The sequence below is a fragment of the Aethalodelphis obliquidens genome, unplaced genomic scaffold (assembly GCF_003676395.1).
Source record: "Aethalodelphis obliquidens isolate GAN/ISIS:26980383/991018 unplaced genomic scaffold, ASM367639v1 scaffold4, whole genome shotgun sequence".
NCBI classification, from domain to species: Eukaryota; Metazoa; Chordata; class Mammalia; order Artiodactyla; family Delphinidae; genus Aethalodelphis; species Aethalodelphis obliquidens.
Genome location: NW_020837948.1, coordinates 2,547,648 through 2,569,383, shown reverse-complemented (window position 1 = coordinate 2,569,383; position 21,736 = coordinate 2,547,648). Strand labels below are relative to the sequence as shown.

General features: G+C 40.4%; 1 protein-coding gene across 12 annotated transcripts in view; it reads right to left on the bottom strand.

Moving 5' to 3' along the window:
- The window catches only part of FAM13B (family with sequence similarity 13 member B), an 89,487-nt gene extending 71,441 nt beyond the window's left edge, over positions 1–18,046 (bottom strand). For 5 of the 12 annotated variants that reach the window (XM_027096592.1, XM_027096597.1, XM_027096669.1 and 2 more), the window contains exons 1-3: positions 17,752–18,044; positions 1,721–1,887; positions 137–328 (exon numbers count right to left, since the gene is read on the bottom strand). In XM_027096592.1, coding sequence (XP_026952393.1) covers positions 137–293 — 157 coding nt within the window. In that variant the 5' untranslated portion in view covers positions 294–328; positions 1,721–1,887; positions 17,752–18,044. Of the gene's footprint in view, positions 1–136; positions 329–1,720; positions 1,888–17,751 lie in introns of all 12 variants that reach the window. The other 7 variants (XM_027096617.1, XM_027096636.1, XM_027096663.1 and 4 more) reach the window with 4 other exon arrangements.
- Positions 18,047–21,736: the final 3,690 nt, after the last annotated feature.

The window sequence follows — 21,736 nt, the reverse complement described above, 5'->3', positions numbered from 1 at the left end:
ATGTTAAAAAGAATTTCCATTGTTTTTCCTCACTATATTTTGGACATTGAATACCGAAAAAAAAATCCAAGGTCAAAAATGGATAAGTTGTGTTTATTAAAACAAAGGCTAGCCCTCAAAGTAAGGAAATGTATACCATGTTCCTCAATATAGTCCACTACGTGGCGGACTATGAACGGAACCTCATTGTCTGGATGTCCTCCCTGCTGCAGCTCATCAAGTGGAATTCCAAATATTTTGTTAGCAAGAACGGAGTTGCAGTTATTCAAGGAAGGGGAGGAGCTCTTCCTCATATCTTTTTTGCAGCCAGAAATCAAAGCTGTCTTTTCTGCCAAATAAAAGAAAAAAAAAAAAGACTATAATGATTAACAGGTGGCAATATGACTAAATACATTAAAGAAAAAGGCTTTACACCTGAATGTGTTCTCGTCTATTAAATATGTTCCAGTTACCAGGCCCATAGTGTGTTCTACAAATGAAGCTCAATACAATCATCTAAGCATTTTCTCTACCATGTGAAGTTAGTTCTGAGTGTTCCCTTTAGTGTTTGTATATTTACCAAACAATGGCAAAACCAAAACTGATCATTAAACTTCGCAGAGGACGTTAATATCTCAAAGACAAAGAAAGGGGCAAATTTTGCTCCAACAGGACCTTACTGACCAAGCTTATTAACGACATGAGTAAAAAGCCAAACCTAATCATTTCTGGACTCTGCTCTATGAAGGTCATCTAACCACTCAATTCATAAGCACCCAAAGAGGAGAGAATCATTTTTTAAAAAATGATGGGCTAATAAGGACAAGATTAACCAGTTCTTATTTCTACATGACAGAGCAGCCATAATATGTTTTTATAAACAAAGGAAATTTTTCAGTTCTAGGCATCAACCTTCAATGAAAATGTTCTTTTATCAATCCTGCTGTTTCATAATTATTCAAAAGAAAAACTTCCATAGCCCGGCTAGTTCAGAAGAAATAAATAATTTGTCTTTGCAGAAATTGTGATCAATAAAGAAGCAGTGGGAGAAAACAATGTTTCCAATTTATGAAGCATGAAAGAACAAGTACAGTAATATCAAAAAAAATGCATTTTCTAAAATAATCATTTATGGGAATTCCCTGGAGATTCAGTGGTTAGGACTCCATGCTTCCACTGCAGGGGGCACAGGTTTGATCCTTGGTCAGGGAACTAAGATCCCACAAGCTGTGCGAATGGCCAAAAAAAAATTTTTAATAAATAAATAAAAATAAAATAATCATTTATTATTTTATGTGGGGAAAGGAGTATTTTTAAAGGAAAGGAAAACTTTTTTCAAAGTTGATAATGAACAAAATGGGCTTTTTTCATCACCTCAGAGAAACAATTCCTTTCATACTACAAGAGAAAGGTAACAGCAGAAAAAAAAAAAAAGCTCAATATTCTAGAGTTTATACAAATAAGGTCCATATGTATAACAGGTGTATCCACTGGATCAAGAGACATCGTGACTGGAAAACAAATCCATCTAACTTATAGAAACTGTAGAAATTAACTTAGGGGCAGCAAATGCCATAAATTTAAATAGTTTTAGACAAGCAAAATCCATTCTTTAACACATCTGATGCCAGCTAAAAACTACAAAACCTTAAGTTAATAATCCAATAGCAGCAATAGTAGATAAACTCCAAAATCTCTGTGGATATATAAGTATGGGATAGTTACCATTGTGGAAACTTACCTTTGAGTACTTAAACACCTAAGTTTAAAAAATGGTTTCTGCACCAGCTACCCTCACTGAGCAAGCATTCTTTTGTCATTTATGGCTGTTTGAGATTATGGCAGAAGATCAGCCTGTAGTTCCTCATTGAAGAAACACAGAACTCGATCAGTACTTCAGCAGTTAATCTAGAAAAAAAAAACAGTTCTTTTAATTTCCCACAACATCTTTAACTGTGAGAAGAGACTAGAATAAGCAGTGAAGTCCATTTAGGAAGGTCCCTATAATGAAAAGCATTCTTCTGCCTAAAAGATCTGTCTGTGACCTAGTTAGAGGCAAAACCTTGCACAAGCTTTCAAATTATGATGGCTAACCTGGGTATGAATCTTTCTGCTAAAGATAAACAAATAAAGGAACTGCATCTTCAGGGACTACACCATTCTAATAATCCATTTTTCCTCAATGGACCCTTCATTTGTACACACACACACATCCCATCCAGTTCTATTCCATCCTCATATACTCAGAACTAAACATGGAAGCATTTTTAGGTCAAAGAGTGGAAGACATGAGTTTAAGCTTGGAACTACACTTATATACTTTACTCTTTTCTCTGTATACAACAAATATTTTGTTAACAAGAACATAGTTGTCTGAGCTTTCTAATTTGGAGAGGCAATAGCACATGATGGAAAAGAACTAGAAAGGCACATATTCAAGTATCACCTCCATCATTCTGTAGATGTGATCCTGAACAGCTTCCATGTCTCTAAGCCTAGGTTTCCTTATATAAAATAACACCTAAACACATGTTACATTTCACTGAGAAAATACACGCATGCATTAGAAAGAGAATCAGTTCCCTTCTCTTCTTTACATAATGTTAAAAGACCAGCAAAACAGGCCGGGAAGAGACAGGAGAGAGGTGAAAACCTGTTCGGCGGTATGTTTAATATTTGGTCTCATCTTCTGTAAGTTCTAATAATCTATTTAAAATCTAACAAGCTCAGTAAACTGCAAGATTCTGCTCAAGAGGCTTCAGGTAAGCAGAAGAGTATTATCATTCAGTGTGGTTTTCAAAAAATGTCTTAATAGTTACATACACCTCTAGGAGGAACATTAAAAACCAAGGGGAAGGAAAACCACATTCCCACAACAAATCTTTAGTAGATGATTACTTCCAAAACATCCTGAAATGCCTGCTAAAACATGTAGTCTATTCATGTGAAAAACAACTTCAAAGTTTATATAAGATCCTTTAGGGAGGTTAACTTCAGGGATAAGACGTTTAATGAACTTACATTAAAAGTCAGGTTGATTACCTCATGACATAAAGGAAAGGGGATCTGCTTGATGTACAATAAATGAAGACTCATTAGAAGACTTTGTCAAAGGCAAGTTCTAGGGACTTCCCTAGTGGCCCAGTAGCTAAGACTCCGCGCTCTCAATGCAGGGGGCCTGGGTTCAATCCTTGGTCAGGGAACTAGATCCCACATGCCGCAACTAAAGATCCCGCATGCCTTCAATGACGATCCCATGTGCTGCAACTAAGACCCCACGCAGCCAAATAAATATATTTTTTTAAATGGCAAGTTCTATATCACGAAAGTGGCTACTCAGGTTTAGTGTACTTGTTAGTGAAACCAGAACCAGTTATCTCATCCTGTGTTTTCTACTACTCCCAACCTCTAAGCAAACAATCTGAAAAGCACATCTTTCCTAAGGCAATGCTGGGTAGGAATCCATGAGTTCATCAGTACAAATTCATCCTTACTACTGGAAAAACAAAGGGCATCATCATGATGATGAAAACAGCAGCAGTGAACACTAAATGAGCAATTACTGATACTATGTGCCAGGCATTTCTATGCACTTTACACGTATTGATACGGTATTATGACTTATTTTAATGAGACACTGCATAGAGGCTCAACAATTTAACCACAGTTCACCCAGCTAATAAGGGTCAGAGGCAGAATCTGAATCCAGGAAGTGTAACTCCTAAAGTCCTTGCTCTTTATTACTATACTATACTATCACTCCGTGTAAATTCTGACGATTTAAAGTACCACAGACTCTCACATTTTATCACTCAAACTGACCACAGAGTCTTATATATATTTTAGGAGGCCATTCATTCATAGCTTGCTAAAAGGTACTTTTGTTTTGTTTTGTTTGTTTTGTTGTTATTGTTGTTGTTGTTTTGCTAAAAAGCACTTTTAAAGCATGCCTATGGTCCGAGCCCTTGCAGCCAACGACTATTCACTTCAGACCTCTATCCAGAGAACACTGCTGAAGGCATTCAGACTACAGTGGCCCAAAATAACATTCCTGCAAAATGCAAAGCTGTTTCTGACATGATTTAGTACTGCTTCCTGTCCCTTTTCAGAGCTTAAATCATGTAAATATTTCCTTTATATGTGTACTAGGTTGAATGAAGTGTCTCCCCAAAACTCATGTCCACCTGTAACATCAAAATGTGACCTTATTTGAAAATAGGATCTTTGCAAGTGTAATTAGTTAAGGATATCAAGATGAAATCACCTTGATTTAGGGGAGTCCTTAATCCAATCACTAGTGTGCTTATAAGAAGGAGACAGGACACACAGAGGGGAAGAAGGCCATGTGAAGACAAAGGCGGAAATTGAGTTATGCTGTCAAAAGACAAGAAATGCCAGGAGCCACCAAAAGATGGAAGAGTCAAGGAAGAATTCTCCCTTCAGAGGGAGCATGACCCTGCCCACACCTTGATTTTAGACTTCTAGCCCCCTGATCTGTGAGAGAAATTTTTCTACTATTCTAGAGTCACTCCATTTTTAGTAATTTATCATGGAAGCCCTAGAAAACTAATACAACATCTAAACTACAAGATCCCATTTTTGAAGAAAAGAAAAATGGAAAAGAAAATAGCAGCAGGTCAGGTACCACAGAAAAATATGCCAAAGAGATCTGATGAAATGTCTGAACAGATACAGTCAATAATATGCAAACAAAGCAGTTAATTAAAGGCTTGACACAACAGAATACAATGTGCAGACTTTCAAAATAACCAAGGATTTCTGAAAGCCTAATGTTATTATAAATCAAAACAGCAAAATCATTTTAAATACAAGTGACGGTTGCCTAGCATGGTGGTACTGACAACAAATAAGAAACCATTTTGAATTTTATATCACATACTTTACCATGAGACAAGAGTGATAAAAAATAACGCAATTAAATACCAATTATCAATAAGCTGACTAATGGGAACATTCAGGGAAGTGTACCTTCGTATACTAGCTATCAACCTGAGTTCTGCGAAGGCTCAAAATACTTCTACACTCCATTCATATACATATGGTTACATATACATATATATCAGGGGTCCCCAACCCTGGTTAGGAACCGGGCCACACAGCAGGAGGTGAGTGGCAGTCGAGCGAGCAAAGCTTCATCTGCCGCTCCCCACTGCTCCCCATTGCTCACATTACCGCCTGAACCATACCCACCCCCGCACCATGGAAAAATTGTCTTCCACAAAACCGGTCCCTGGTGCCAAAAAGGTTGGGGGACCGCCGATATACATGACAGCAACAAACACACCTTTCTTAACAGCAAAGGATCTTTAAGTCTTAAGTATCAGGACTTCCTGGTGGTGCAGTGGTTAAGAATCTGCCTGCCAATGCAGGGGACACGGGTTCGAGCCCTAATTCCAGAAGATCCAACGTGCCGCGGAGCAACAAAGCCCGTGCGCCACAACTACTGAGCCTGCACTCTAGAGCCTGTGAAACACAACTACTGAGCCCAGGCACCACAACTACTGAAGCCCTTGAACTCTAGGGCCCATGCTCCACAACAAGAGAAGCCACAGCAATGAGAAGCCCACACACCGCAACGAAGAGTAGCCCCCACTCACTGCAACTAGAGAAAGCCCACATGCAGCAACGAAGACCCAACACAGCCAAAAACAAACAAATAAAATAAATTTTAAAATGTGTTTAAAAAGAAAAGTCTTAAGTATCTAATAAAATTAGTAGTGACAGTTTTTTTTAAAGGATATAACACCAACATCAAAACCACGGATAACAGTAGATAGCATTAGCTGAGCTATTACTGAGCCAGGAACTACCTTAAGGGCTTTAAATATATTAATTCATTTAATCCTTACAACAATCCTATGGAAGTACATACTTTCATTATATTCATTTCACTGATGAGAAAATTTAAAAGCACTGAGGACTTTTGGGGGTGATGGAAATGTTCTATGTCATGATTGTGGTAGTGGTGGTTACATGCTTAATACACTTGTCAAAACTTATTAAACTAAACATTTTAAATTGGTGAATGTGATTATATATAAATTACACTTCAATAAAGTGGAAAAAATTAAAAAGAGAAAACTCACATGAATAAAGGCATAGCATCATTTTAATAGATTAACTATTGAATGTTAAACTATTTTTATTATAAAATATATTTTAAAATATGCTTTTCCATCCACAAAAGGAAAATAAAATATTTCTTTTTTTTCAAATGTATTTGTTGTGGTTTTTTTAACTATTTATTTATTTATTTATAGTTGCAGTACACGGGATTTGTTTGCTGCACACGGGATCCTTTAGTTGCAGCACGCAGGATCTTTAGTTGCGGCACATGAGATCTAGTTTCCTGATCCGGGATCAAACCCGGGCCCCCTGCATTGAGAGGCAGAGTCTTAGCCACTGGACCACCAGGGAAGTCCCCAAAAATATAATATTTTTTTAACCACATTTCAAGAACCGATCCTGTTTGGCCCTTCTATGCTATCTAGCACATCCAGAAATTACTACAATTTCTATACAGCATAACTAAAAAAAAAAAAACGAATAAAACGCTGAAGACTTTATAAATTTTAACACTAGCTGAAAGTCTTCTCAAAGCAAATAATTTTACAAAACAGTATAATGGTAATAAGAGTAGATCTGGGGCTTCCCTGGTGGCGCAATGGTTGAGAGTCCGCCTGCCGATGCAGGAGACACGGGTTTGTGCCCCGGTCCGGGAGGATCCCACATGCCGCGGAGCGGCTGGGCCCGTGAGCCATGGCCACTGGGCCTGTGCGTCCGGAGCCTGTGCTCCGCAATGAGAGAGGGCACAACAGTGAGAGGCCCACGTAAAGCAAAAAAAAAAAAAAAAAGAAAAGAGTAGATCTGCACTATACTAGTAAACTTTGATCATTTTACAAATAAAACAACCTGTGGTAAGAGGGGTACCTGCAAAAATAAATTATCACTTTCATGTAAAATTGTTCTACCTTCAAACTGAATAGAAAGGAAAAAGAAAAGTCACTTTTGCCCAAAATGCTTTTGACAAAATAGGGATACAATTCACACAGAAAAATTTAAAAGAGCTACCTCAATCATCTTCAATGATAGCTAAAACAGGACTTCCCTGGTAGTCCAGTGGCTAAGACTCCACACTCCCAATGCTGGGGGCCTGGGTTTGATCCCCGGTCAGAGAACTAGATCCCTAATGGAGTTCACATGCCACGACTAAGAGTTCGCATGCCGCAACTAAGACCCAGCGCGGCCAAATAAATAAATACTTTTTTAAAAATTGCTAAAACAAAACAAAAACAAAAAAAGCGCTATCACTAGTATAAAAAGAGGGAAAAGCCAAGAGGGAGCTGAGTCTCAATAAAGATGGTAAACTTTGGGAACAGAGATAATGTACCCCTGCTCCATACATTCATCTTTTCATTAATAAGCTCTAAGCAATTTATCAAACAAAGGAAAAGGCACTTCATTCTGACTGAACAAGGATGGTACTACAAAATTTGCCAGTATGCTAAATCTGTGGTTCCCTCCTGGCCTGAGAAACTGACAAGGCATCAATCTGTCTGAATCCTTAACAGTACCAAGCAAACAGAAAAGTTAAACAAACATCTCAACAGCATATAAATTTATCTGTCAAATGTCCATAGATGCTACTATGATCAGGAAAATACCAAGTCATTTACATCTACTATTAAATTCATTTGAAAAAGAATAGATACATGTATATGTATAAGTGAATCACTTTGCTGTACACCTGAAACTAACACAACAGTGTTAATCAACTATACTGCAACATAAAATTAAAAGTTAAAAAATAAATAAATTCATATTGACTTTGGCCTTAAGTAATTTATCAAAGTATATATAACTAAAAGAGAATTCAGGACTAGAAAGTTTGCTTGCTTGCTTATTTATTTATATATGTATGTATATATGTATTTATGGCTGCATTGGTATTTATGTATGTATGTATGTATTTATGGCTACGTTGGTATGTATGTATGTACGTATGTGTGTATGTATTTATGGCTGCGTTTGGTCTTCATTGCTGCGCACGGGCCCTCTCTAGTTGCAGCAAGCGGGGGCCACTCTTCGTTGCAGTGCGCGGGCTTCTCCTTGCGGTGGTTTCTCTTGCTATGGAGCACAGGCTCTAGGGCATGCAGGCTTCAGTAGTTGTGGCATGCAGGCTCACCAGTTGTGGCCCGCGGGCTCTAGAGTGTAGGCTCAGTAGTTGCAGCGCACGGGCTTAACTGCTCCTCGGCATGTGGGATCCTCCCAGACCAGGGCTCGAACCTGTATCCCCTGCACTGGCAGGTGGATTCTTAACCACTGCGCCACCAGGGAGGTCCCAGGACTAGAAAGTTTTTAAAGCGAGCTCTAATACTCAAAAGTTGAGGAATTTCTTTGCCTTAAAAAACAAAAAAAAGATTATAAAGTATTTATCGCAACAATTATTACCCCTGTGCCTGAGGATCTGTTCATCTGTGCGCACTTTAACATACTTCTTGAGGGACCAATCCTCCCCCATGGTGATTCCACAAAACTACAATGAGAAATGAATCAAGTATATTTTGTATAACTACACTCCCCAAATCATAGTACTAGATACAGCACATATATTTTGCAGATTGCAACTCACTAAACAAAACATTTCACCTTGAGACAGCTCACTTATCCCTCTTTTATGCAAAGTATTCAGGCAAGGGTTTCATGGCCACAGTCAATTATTTTATAAACTCCCATGATTTCAAGCTTTCAAAGCAAAACAAAAGTAATAAAGCCAAAGAGAGATAAAATCCCCTGTAACTAAGTCCCTTCATCTATTCTCCTCACTGATATCCTCATCAAATCTAACCTGAATTCCCCTGCACAAAATTCCTCAACTGTTTTCCAATGCCTAGAGCCCTGGGCTCTAAATTTTTTGAACAGGAAAAAGATTATGCACATACCTGTCATATATGTATGTTATATCTAAAGCAGAATAGCAAATACCCTAGTATATTATGCACATAATAAACATACAGAAAAATAACATTTTAACAAATCCCTGGCAGTCCAGTGATTAGGGCTCCACTGCAAGGGGCACGGGTTGGATCCCTGGTTGGAGAACTAAGATCCCACACGCCTCATGGCGTGGCAAAAGAAAAAAAAATTGAACATTAAAAATAAACAGAAACAGGGCTTCCCTGGTGGCACAACGGTTAAGAATCCGCCTGCCAATGCAAGTGACACAGGTTCGAGCCCTGGTCCGGGAAGATCTCACATGCCACGGAGCAACTAAGCCCATGTGCCACAACTACTGAGCCTGTGCTCTAGAGCCCGTAAGCCACAACTACTGAAGCCCACACGCCTTGAGCCCGTGCTCCCTAACAAGAGAAGTCACTGCAATGAGAAGCCCGCACAGCACAACGAAGAGTAGCCCCCACTCGCCAGAACTAGAGAAAGCCCGCGTGCAGCAACAAAGACCCAACTCAGCCAAAAATATATAAATAAATAAATTTATTTTAAAAATAAATAAAATAAAAAATAAGTAGAAACATAAATTTTATTCCTCCACCTACACACACATTTTAATAGGTCATCCTGCCCATTCAAAGTGCCAGCACCTCACTTTTGAGACCAGTGACCTACAGCACTGGTTTCCTAACTTCATCTGGGGATGGGGAAAGTTTTGTTCAATATACAGATATTCAATATACAGCCACAACCCCAATCTAGCATCCATGAGAGCCTGGCCTGGGCTCTCTGTATGTTTAATAAGCTCTTTGGGTGATTACAATACATACAAAGTTTTAAGAACCTCTGACGTACACAGTAAACTGCAAACTCTATTACGTGGTGTACAAGTACTTCACCTACCAGTAAAATCTTCTTCCCTGCCACTCCTACACCTCACTCTACTCTCCAACAATACTTAACTACTTGAAATTCACAATCCACATCTCCCAAGCTATGCACATTGTTTTCTGTCTTGGAGCCCTAACTCAACACCATGTCCAATTCCATCTTGTTCACCAAACTTCCATCCACCATCAAGTCTCAACTCCAGCTTCCTCTGTCAAACCTTCCCTGACTTCCTGAAGCAGACAGTTCTCCTTCCTTTTGCTCCTAAGTTATCTCTTACCTTTTTAGCAAACATCCCATAGAATCTAAAAATATGTCTGTCTCTTTTTCAAAAGAGAGGATCCTTGTAGGTAGGAACCCTGTCATTTCATCTTTGTAACACCTCTGTATCATCTTTGTATTGCCTCATACAATCCCTAACACATAATTTAATGTTTAAAATATATGTTGAGGGACTTCCCTGGTGGCACAGTGGTTAAGACACTGTGCTCCCAATGCAGGCGGCATGGGTTAGATCCCACATGCATGCCGCAACTAAGGAGCCCAGCTGTCGCAACTAAGACCCGACGCAACAAAATAAATAAATAAAATAAAATATATGTTGATTAAAGACATAAATAAGAAGCAAATAATACTGACTATTCAAATTTAAGAAGATTAACAAGAGGAGAACACCTCCTTAAAAACTAAATAAATACACTTCTATATATACATGGTACATATATACACTACCAAATGTAAAATAGCTAGCTAACAGGAAGCAGCCGCATAGCACAGGGAGATCAGCTCCGTGCTTTGTGACCACCTAGAGGGGTGGGATAGGGAGTGGGAGGGAGATGCAAGAGGGAGGGGATATGGGGATATATGTATATGTATAGCGGATTCACTTTGTTACACAGCAGAAACTAACACAACATTGTAAAACGATTATACTCCAATAAAGATGTTTAAAAAAAACAAAAAACATCAAAAGTGGCTGCCATATCTACTCCCAGCAATAACCAAAGATAATCAAATCAAGAAAGGAAAGCACTTTATAACAACTTTATTATTTTTGGCTGCGTTGGGTCTTCGTTGCTGCACGCATGCTTTCTCTGGTTGCTTCAAGCTGGGGCTACTCTTCATTGCAGTGCATGGGCTTCTCATTGAAGTGGCTCCTCTTGTTGCGGAGCACAGTCTCTAGGCGCGCGGGCTTCAGTAGTTGCAGCACATGGGCTCAGTAGTTGTGTCTCGCGGGCTCTAGAGCACAGGCTCAGTAGTTGTGGCGCACAGGCTTAGTTGCTCTGCGGCATGTGGGATCTTCCCAGACCGGAGCTCGAACCCATGTCCCCTGCATTAGCAGGCGGCAGATTCTTAACCACTGCGCCACCAGGGAAGCCCCTATAACAACTTTAAATGGAGTATAACCTATAAAAATATTGAAACACTATGTTGTACATCTGGAATGTATAATAATAATATTGTAAATAATATTAAAAACAAATCATATTGTAAATCAACTATAATTTTTAAAAAATTATGGAAAGGAACTATGATTTATGGAATACCTGTAAGTACTTCACAAGTTATTTCTCATACCTACAAGAATGCTATGAGGCAGGCACTATTCCCGTTTTACATGTACTGTGAGCCTCAAGTCACTGAGCTAAACGTCAATATTTGTAAATGGTGATGCTAGAATGTGCTGCTGGATCTAACTGCAAATCTTTCTAATGACAGTAACTTAAGTCTTAAGAAACCAGAACAATAAAAAGCAGTATTACAAAGGCAAAAAGAACTCCTCTCACATTTACTTGTAAATCAGCCACAATTCTGATTCAAATAGCCAAGGCGGGCTTCCCTGGTGGCACGGTGGTTGAGAGTCCACCTGCCGATGCAGGGGACACGGGTTCATGCCCCAGTCGGGAAGATCCCACATGCCACGGAGGGGCTAGGCCCATGAGCCATGGCCGCTGAGCCTGCGCGTCCGGAGCCTGTGCTCCGCAACGGAAGAGGCCACAACAGTGAGAGGCCCGCATACTGCAAAAAAATAAAAAAAAGCCAAGGAAACCATAACGTACCTAAAGTTAGTCTCCAAGGTAGATAAACTTCCCCAAAGGATGAAGGATGACCTTTTGAGATATTTATCGGTCAGATGTAGAGTTTTAGAAGGTTCACATATCAGTGCATGAAAAACAGGTAAGAGTGGTAGAGGGATGTTTAATCTTACTCATGAAAGTATGAGAAAAGGTGACACTTTAAATGCTGTCTCCTGATGAAAGGGTAAGCCTGTAATGTGCTGGAGCAAGCTGGCTCCCAACAGGTTCCTTTACCCCACATTCACTCCAAGGTCACTGATCACTACTCTAGCATGATCTTCTATTAAGTCAAAGTGAGTTATGTGTTAAATTAGCTCTTCCCACTAAGTACCAACACAATGACTGGCCCCCCCAAAAATACCAGCTCTACAATTTAGAGGGCAACACAAAATACCTGAGAAAGCATATATATGTAAAGAGAGCACATATTCCAGTCAATTATATGCATGCATATAATCTCAATTTTGACAAATGTTGACTCTTCAAGACTCCTCTATTCTGGTAACTTTTCACCTTTCATGTTTCTCCATTGAAAACGTGCTCACCTAGGGCCTACTAATGAGTACAGTCTTAAGAAGACTAGCATATCATTTCTTATTGTTCTTTAATACAAAACTTTTTTTTTCTTTTTTCTTTTTACCATTGGAGGTAATTCCACAACTTGTTCTAGCCAAATGGGTCCCTTGAGAGAACAACATTCTCTTTCTGCACTGACTGTGTAAAAACTGCGCTGGGGGGAAAAAAGGAACCTGGGAAATGAACAAAAAAGCACTGACTATACTTATTTTTTGTATCTGTCTTTTCCACTTGATTATAAACTTTGAGAGCAAAAAATATAATTTCATCTTTATTTCCTGTGTTGAGAACACTACACAACAGCAGAACTCCAGTATCTGAAATGATGCTATCATTTCTGGTATACTTTCCAGTTCACTATCCAACTGAATCCTCACAACCATCCCCTGTGAGATGAGCATGGCAGATTATCACTTTTTCTCAGAAAAGAAAAAAAAAAAATCTCAGAGAGCTGAAGAAACTGGTTTAAAGTCACTTAACTAGTGAGTAGGTCACTAAACTAGTGAGTAGAACTCTAAGTCTGCTGCCCTTTAGGCTGATGCTCTTTCAGGCAACAATGACTACAACCAAAACTGAAAATATTGTTTGAAATTTCACTGAAATGTATGAAACGATACTTCGTAAAGGTGATTCATAAAACACTTAAATATTCTGTACTTGCTAATCAAAAATCATTATTCAAACACTAGAATACTCCTTAACATAAAAAATATATATCTTTTGAAATCATTAGTTTCAAAAGTGATTCTATAATGAACCACTATATGGTCTGCTTTTCCTATAAAAATCCTCTCACCTTATCTGATCCTAAATTTGAGCTCTTTCACCTTTCCAAATTTTTAATCCACTATGACTGGTGTCCAAAAAGAACCTCCTCTCATCCTTCCCCCTAAATATTAAGCACCTACTATGTCAATCAACAAGTGTTTTTCAGTTTTATTTTTACTTTTACTTTTCAATTGATACATAAAAGCAAAAATACATATTTTAAGAATAAGTAAACAACTCAAGTTTTTCTATTTTCTATTTTTCTATTCCAGAAAAGGGCAATAGAAACCAGACAGACATCTCTCTGAAAACTGTTTAAAACCAAAAATATAAGAATTATTATACATCATATACAAAAGAAAAAGAAAATATACACTAAAACTAGGTAAAAACCTGTCTGAAAAGATTCAGGGTATTTCCTTCTCTAGTAGAAATCCAATAAATTTCATTAAATTATCTTGTCAAGCCACTGCATCTTCCTCAACCTAAGACTTTTATACATGCTGGTTCATTTGCCTCAAACACTCTCCCCCTCACTTCCTCCTACTCATCTTCCGCTCTTACTTAAGTCCCATTCTTGGAGGGGCCTTCTCCAACCCATCCAACCTAATGATATCCCCTGTCAGTTTTTCTTAGGACATGTTATTCCTTGGCTCCAAAACATTCATCACAAGTTTTATTATATAGTCCTTTCTGTGTTTGTTTAAAGTTTCTTTCTCCCAACAGAGTATAAGTTCCTTAAAGTCCACTAATGGGTTTTGTTTTTTTTTTTAAGCAGCTTTATTAAGGTATAATTTACATATCATAAAATTCACTCTTTTCAAGTGTATAATTTAATGTCTAGTAAATTTACAATTATGCAACCATCACCAAGTAACTGCTTGGGTTTTGCTCCTTCATGTATCTCTGACATTTAGAAGGAGAAAAATATCCAGTGAATGAATAAATAAATATGATAATGAGTTACTCTTAATGCCATTACCATTAATATCTCATGTGAGTATGATTTGGTGCATTAAACCTGCCTTTATTACATTCCATTCCAAAAATCCTTCATTATTTCCATGTCCAATCAAATTGGCTCTTCTATAAGGCCCCAAAGTAAACCTCCTCACATATTGGCCTTCTGCGCCACTTGGGGAACACTGATTCAGGTCAAGTTCATGTGTACATACTACACTTCCTTTTTCTCCATCCAGTAATCCCCTCCTCTGCTCCTAGCCATGTTAACAAAATACTTTATAAACAAAGGCAAGTTTAGGAGCATTAATCTTACTCATTAGTGAGGATAGGATCTTCATTTAATGCGTGCCCCTTTGTAATGCTGAGGTTATGGAAATAAGTTCTCGGTATTGATATATACCTAATTGAGAGCTTAATATACTGTGACTTACTAAATAATTGGAAACCTTTTTCAGATGTAAAATCTCTGTTGTTTACCTATGTGTAAAACAGAAATTTTCAATTTCTATTTATTTATTTATTTGTTTATTTATTTATTTTAATTTTTTTAGCCGCACTGCGTGGCATGCGGGTAGTTCCCAAACAGGGATCGAACCCATACCCCCTGTAATGGAAGTGCGGAGTCCTAACCACTGAACTGCCAGGGAATTTACCCCAATTTCTATTTTTTAAATTTCAGTATTGCATTCATTTTAAGAACCAATAAGGTTTTCAGATAAAAGATTTAATGCACGTACAAAATAACTTTTTAAAGTAACTTTTTTTAAAGTAATTCAACAACAAAGAAACAAAAACCAATTTAAAAAATGAGCAAAGGGCTTAAACAGACATTTCTCCAAAGAAGATACACAAATGAAAGATGTGCAGCATCACTCTTAGGGACATGCAAATCAAAACCACAATGAGATATCTGTTCACCCCCATTAGGATGCCTATTATCAAACAAACCAACAAACAAAGAGAAGTAACAATTGTTGGGGAGATGTAGAGAAACTGGAACCCTTGTGCATTGCTAATGGAAATGTAAAATGGTGCAGCACACCTGGAAAACAGTTTAGATGTTCCTCGAAAAGTTAAGCACAGAATTACCAGCAATTCCACTCCTAGGTATGTACCCAAAAGAATCGAAAGCAAGGACTCAAACAGATACCTGTACACCAAAGTTCATAGCAGCATTATTCACAAAAGCCAAAATGTGGAAACATCCAAATATCCATCAAGAGATGAACGGATAAACTAAATGTTGTATATACACACAACGGAATACATTATTCAATCTTAAAAAGGAAGGAAATTCTGATACACGCTACAATATGAATGAACCCTGAAAATGAACTAAATGAAATATGCCAAACACAAAAGGACAAATGCTATACGATTCCACCTATATGAGGTACCTAGAATAGGCAAATTATAGAGACAGAAAGTAGAATAGAGGTTACCACGTGCTAGGAGGAAGAGGGAATGGGGAATTGCTGTCTATGAGTTTCTGTTTGGGATGATGAAAAAGTTCTGGAAATGGACAGTGCCAACGGTTGCACAACACGGTGAATGTACTTAATGCCACTGAACTGTACACTTAAAAATAGTTAAAATGGTAAATTTTACGTTATGTATATTTATCACAATTTTTTTCAAAGTATAGCTACAATTTATCCTATTATGTTTCCCAATACTAAAGTCAGGGTACAACAAAGGGGAGCCATGCACAGACTGAGGTTATTCAGAAATGATAATAACAGTAGCTGTCATTTTATTGATGGGGAAAAACTGACAAGTCACAATATATCCACTTCAGTCATTTTCTCTGTCCTAAAACAATGGCATTCTAATAAAAACACAATACTAATACAAGATATAAAAAAGAGGGAAAATTGCATGCAGTGGGGGAGGAGATATGTAGCAACTCTGTACTTCCTGATGTTTTTGTGAACCTAAAACTTCTCTAAAAATTGCCTAGGGCTTCCTTGGTAGTGCAGTGGTTGAGAGTCCGCCTGCCGATGCGTGTGACACGGGTTCGTGCCCCGGTCCGGGAAGATCCCACATGCCGCGGAGCGGCTAGGCCCGTGAGCCATGGCCGCTGAGCCTGCGCGTCCGGAGCCTGTGCTCCGCAACGGGAGAGGCCACAACAGTGAGAGGCCCGCGAACGGCAAAAAATAAAAATTAAAAAAAATTGCCTATTAATTTTTTAAATAAATACAAATTTTAAAGATAGAAAAAATAACAGAACTCTATACACTCATATTAATAAATAAAACACTACATATACAGTTAAAAACACACAATGTAACATTTACTTCACCTAAGGAAGAATTTTGTAACACTGATAAGCCTTTCTACATCTTTCCAAGCATTTAAGATGTGTTCCAGATCCCTAACTGGTAACACAATTAAATTATTTAAAATACTGCCCAAATTTTAAAAGCAGCAGAGATTAAGAAAGTAAGAAGGAGCTCCCGATAGATATACAAATAATAACCAGTTCATTCAATTCCATTCAGCTAGTACGCACTTACTAAATGCAGTACCTGAGAGACAACCAGGCCAACAAGTATTGCATGCAAGGTTACAAAAAGGAAAGTTGAAGACACAGCCTCACATTAACCCAGAAAGTCAATAATTCAAAACCATCCTTTAATGTCCACTTTTAAAAGTAAGTGCATCTCAGCTATTTAATGTTCATAATCTATCTGCATTACTGTGGTTCCAGTTGCCATTTTTAGATTATCATCAACTTGAAAATAAGGTAAGTGCCCAATCTTAGGTACTTTTTTCATTGATTAGACGGCATAATGGGGAGCCGAATGAAATGCCTTTCTAAAAGTCAGTTTGATTTTTAATTGATTTTTTAATTGAAGTTTACCAATTTCCCACTGGGCAAGTGTGCCAACTGATTCAATTTCCTAATACCTCATCTTGGAAACCAGGCGCCTCATCTGAAACAGCGCTGTACCCTCTCTAGCCTGGCCTATGCAGAATGCATTCTAGACAAGTCCCCAGTGCACCAACAGCCCAATTTTGGCTATATTCTCTGAACGATCTAAGGAAGTCAGCAACCACTCATCTCACGTGATCTTAAAAAGGGGCGCAGTTGAGCCCAGATTAAACCACACTTTTTTTTTTCTGCATCAACTTCACTGCCCAGCTTTAAGGAAAAGGGCAAGGAGGCGGCGCAGGTCCGGGGTGCAGGGGAGGCTAGCAAACAAGGGTGGGGAGCTGTGCCTTCTACTTTGGGGGAGCTAGGTGAGAAGGCACACCCGCTCACGCGCACTGCAGCGGCTGAAAAATCGAAGACTGCCACACCCCCTGGCTGCCAGGGGCACATCTTCACCTTCTCTTGCTCTAGGAGAAAGGGGGCCCTCTCTATGGAATGCCGCACCTGCAACGGCACTGCCCGGGATCCCCCGCACCCCGAGGTGCAAAGCCCTTGAAGCCGGCGCGGGTGGGACACGGAGCTGGGGGGAGGCAGAAGGGGGAGGGCCGCGGCTACAGGGCCCAGCGCATGCGCAGTACCCGCCCGTTCACCTACCGTTGGAACCTCGATGCCCAGTTCCCCGGCCGCGGCCGCTTCTCCAGAACCCGCGGCAACTGAAAGAGGGCGAGAACTGAGGCCCCAAGTGGCTCCGCGGCCAGCGAGCTTCTTCTTGTGGCCGCCACTGGCGGGAGGCTGAAGCGACGACTGTGGCGCAGGGCCAGCCCGTTAGGCGACCCCCGGATGCCCCCGGCGGTGGCGGCGGCAGAGACACGGAGGATGCGGCTGGAGCGGAGACGGAGGCTGTAGCTGAGGCGCAGAGCCTCCTTAACGGCGAGCGAGAGGAGAGCGGAGGGCGGAGGGCGGAGGGCGGAGGGCTGGCAGGGGCTGGGCCGGACGTGACGTACATGGGAGGGGAGGGGCGGGCCCGCGGGCGGGGGCGGGGCGAGCGCGTAGCTAGGGCGGGCCTCCCCCAAAGCCCCGCGGCCGCAGCCCTGGAGTCTGTGGGCTTTAGAGACGCCGGGCTTTTCCCACCCCAAATTTGGTCGAGTTAGGCTGTGAGAAGCAGGGCGCGGGCCGGAGGGAGGTGTCTGGGGGTCCTCAGTCTGGGGATGTTGAAAAGAAGATAGAGGAAAGTGGGGAGAGGGCGTAGGTGTCATGAAGGTCAAATCCGGCAGCCCGAGGTCACTCCTGGTCTCTGCGGAGGGAGCATGCCCACCTGCAGGACGCCAGAAAAACCCGGGTGCCGTTATCTAGGTGAGGAGCCCGAGATCTTAACAGAAACCTCCGGGCAGACTGAAGCGGTGAGTCACGTTCCCATTCTCAGCGACGGAGGTTAGATGGGGGACCCTGTCCGCCCCCACCCTTCCTCTTCACCTAAGGACAAGACCTAGACTCCAGAGAGAACATAGATGCCTCTGGTGCCGAAAGCATCTGGGAAAATGTAAGTCAACGGGCTATATGCTTACAGAGAGCTTCCTATACAAAACCAGAATTTCAGAGGCAGAGCTGAAAGGCAGAAAGAATGAGGAGCTCTCTGAGCCTGGGGTGTCTGTACTTGCTTGCATAGCCACCCAGACCGACCGTGCAGCTCCCACGCGTTCACAAAGGTATGAATATTCATACAATCTCGTTTTTTCCTTTAGTTTGTTAAGGGCTTTGAGATCTTCCATTGAGTAAAACGCAGTGTTCTGCCTTTAGACTCCTTGATGGAGGGTAGATAGATCCACACCTGCACAAAGAACCCTGGGTGTCTGTAAAAATATAAACTACCACAGTTCAGTTGTCCCCTACCTGCCTGAGCTGGAAGTCAGAAACCCGGAAAATGTAAGACAAGAACCCTCATAGAACTTGGGACAAAATTTACCCCCCCCCAAAAAAAAAGAAAGAAAGAAAGAAAAGAAAAGAAAAGTCACCTTATGAGATGATCTGTAAATGTGTTACAGAGGTCAGGGTGGCTCCCAAATTTCATCAGAGAGAGTAAAATAAATCATCTGTAACTTAAGTATCACATGCCCAGTTGATGCTGTCATAAGAGACGGATGGAGTCCATTAAGAGTCTAGAACCAGCAGAATCTGAATAAGAATGTACTGTGGGCTCGCATTCTGTCTAGGAGAAGGGCTACTGATTCTAATGACCGGGACCAATACCCATCCATTATCAGAACAGTTTAAAAAAACTTAGTTCAGATTCAGTCCCTCACTCAACAAATACTTACTGAATGCTTACCATGTTCTAGTCTCTTAGGATATATCAGCAAATAAGATCCCTATCAGTGAGTTTATATCCTAGTAAACTTAAATTCTAGATATCATTTAAGAACATACAAAGACCCATGCTCTGATTCCACACTTATCAGGTAGTCTTCCCATCGCTCAAGGGCTCTCAGTTAAATCAACACACGCAGTAAGAAGCAATTGTCCAAAGCACATGACTGGTACCAGTTATACTAGCAATATGGTTTTTCTCAGTAAATTCACATCATGGTTCATAAATCAGCTTCTGTTCATTGGGTTGAATTATAAAGTTGTTTTACCCAAATTAAATTCTCAGAGCCTGATTAAGCCTGAATAAAGTGAAATGTAAGTGTCTGAATCTGCCAAACTGAGGACCAGACAGACTCTGGTTTCAAAGCAGCCCAATCAAGACGCAACCTATGCATTTAGCCTTGCACCTCTCTTTAAACGTCTTAAATGGAAGCTTTACCTGTGATTCCATGCTTGAAGAACAGGGGCAACATGTCGCTTCTAAAGCTTAATCATAAGCGAGTAAAAATATCATGAGAGGAAATCATTAGAGTAAAAACCCTTCTGAACCTGCCCTGCCTATTCAACACAGGCTCTTGCTGACATAACTGACAGTAATAGTTACATTACTCTGAGTATGCAACCCAAGACTGTAAGCACCCAGACGACAGAGACTCCCTTGCATTTATGTGCCCTACTCCCAAAGTATGGGCTCTCAACAAATGAATTGATTCAAATAACATTTTCCCCTGTAAAACTCAAAAACATATCCTTGGAAGATATCTTTTCCAGATCCTGCTTTATAATATGTAACCAGTATGTTCAACATACAGGATTCAGGGGTATAATTTTAAAAAACAAAACAAAAAACCTTTAATTTTAATTTCCTCATCCCTTTAAACCTATACAGTGGAGCCAATGTGTCATGTACCTGACTCAGATAGATTCCATGAATTCTGTGGTCTCTATTAGGAATAGAAAGTCCTATGGTTGTTGAATCAGAAAGAGTGAAACTTCCCTCTTCACCAGCTTGGGACAGTTGGCTAACTGCTTGCCCTGGAGAGGCATCATGCCTGGTCTTTCTTGTTCTCTCCCAGCTTACCAACCAGAGCCAAATGGGTGGAGAGAGAGGAAAAGAAAGGGGAGCAGGAAAATTTGTAACTTTTACTTCCATGTGATGGTTTCACACTCGGCCTGGTAGATGTTTAAAGCTGCCTTTTTTTCAGATGGATGCTTTTAAGGTTTTCAGAAACACCACCATCCCCATTCTTTGGTGGTTTCTCACCCATAGTAACCTTGGTTGGTCTGAGCAAAAGCATTTTATTCTGGCAGTTTTTTTACTCTTTCAGTCCCTAAGAATCTGGTGGTCCACCTCCAACTTCTTACCTCTTGAAACCTGTTTTTCTCAGTAAGGACCTGTCAGATAGAATCTCAGGTAGCTCTCACAGTGGCCCATTTGTAAGTGGCTCTGGGACCACCCCACATTGTGCAAGGTTATGCGCTCCATACCCTAAGGAGTGCCTGCCATGCACATCACCCATGTGGATTTGTATATTTATTTTGACAGTATTCCAGCAGGTGGCAGTAAAGTGTTTTGTCCAAACTAAATTAGTGAGATTATTTTCCAACAGACGGAAGTGAAGTGTCTGGCCGAGGGAGAGCTTTTTTTCTGATGGTGTTTAGGCTAGCGGCAGCTCTATATTATCCACACCTGGTCGACACGAAGCTCTCATCCACTTCTTGCCCAAAGAAACTTGGGAATATAGGCCAATCCCAGTGCAGGCAGCTTCAGCATTCCTCTGCTCTGCTGCCAGAACAGCTGCCAGCCTGTCTTGTCTTCTATATTTTTCAGGCAGGAGACAGACGCAAGTCCTCTGTGCCCCTTTAACTGCAAGAGACACATCCCAAGTACAAGTACTCTGAGTAGTTCCACTGAAGGTTCCTCTCACTAGGCTTGAGGTAAGAGGCAGGCAAGTGGCTGTGGTAAGAATCACAGCATACCAGCAACAGTCTCCAAAGAAATACTCCTCAGTAATTCTCACCTGACCTTTTATAACTTGTGAGTTTTTAGAGTTAGTTATCTACCTGATTTTGCCTAAATTCTCTCATTTCTAGGGATAGTCCATTTCAGAACTCACTTTACTTAGAGTTTTCTTGTTTTTGTTTTTGTTTTTGCTGTACGCGGGCCTCTCACTGTTGTGGCCTCTCCCGTTGCGGAGCACAGGCTCCGGACACGCAGGCTCAGTGGCCATGGCTCACGGGTCCAGCCGCTCTGCGGCATGTGGGATCTTCCCCG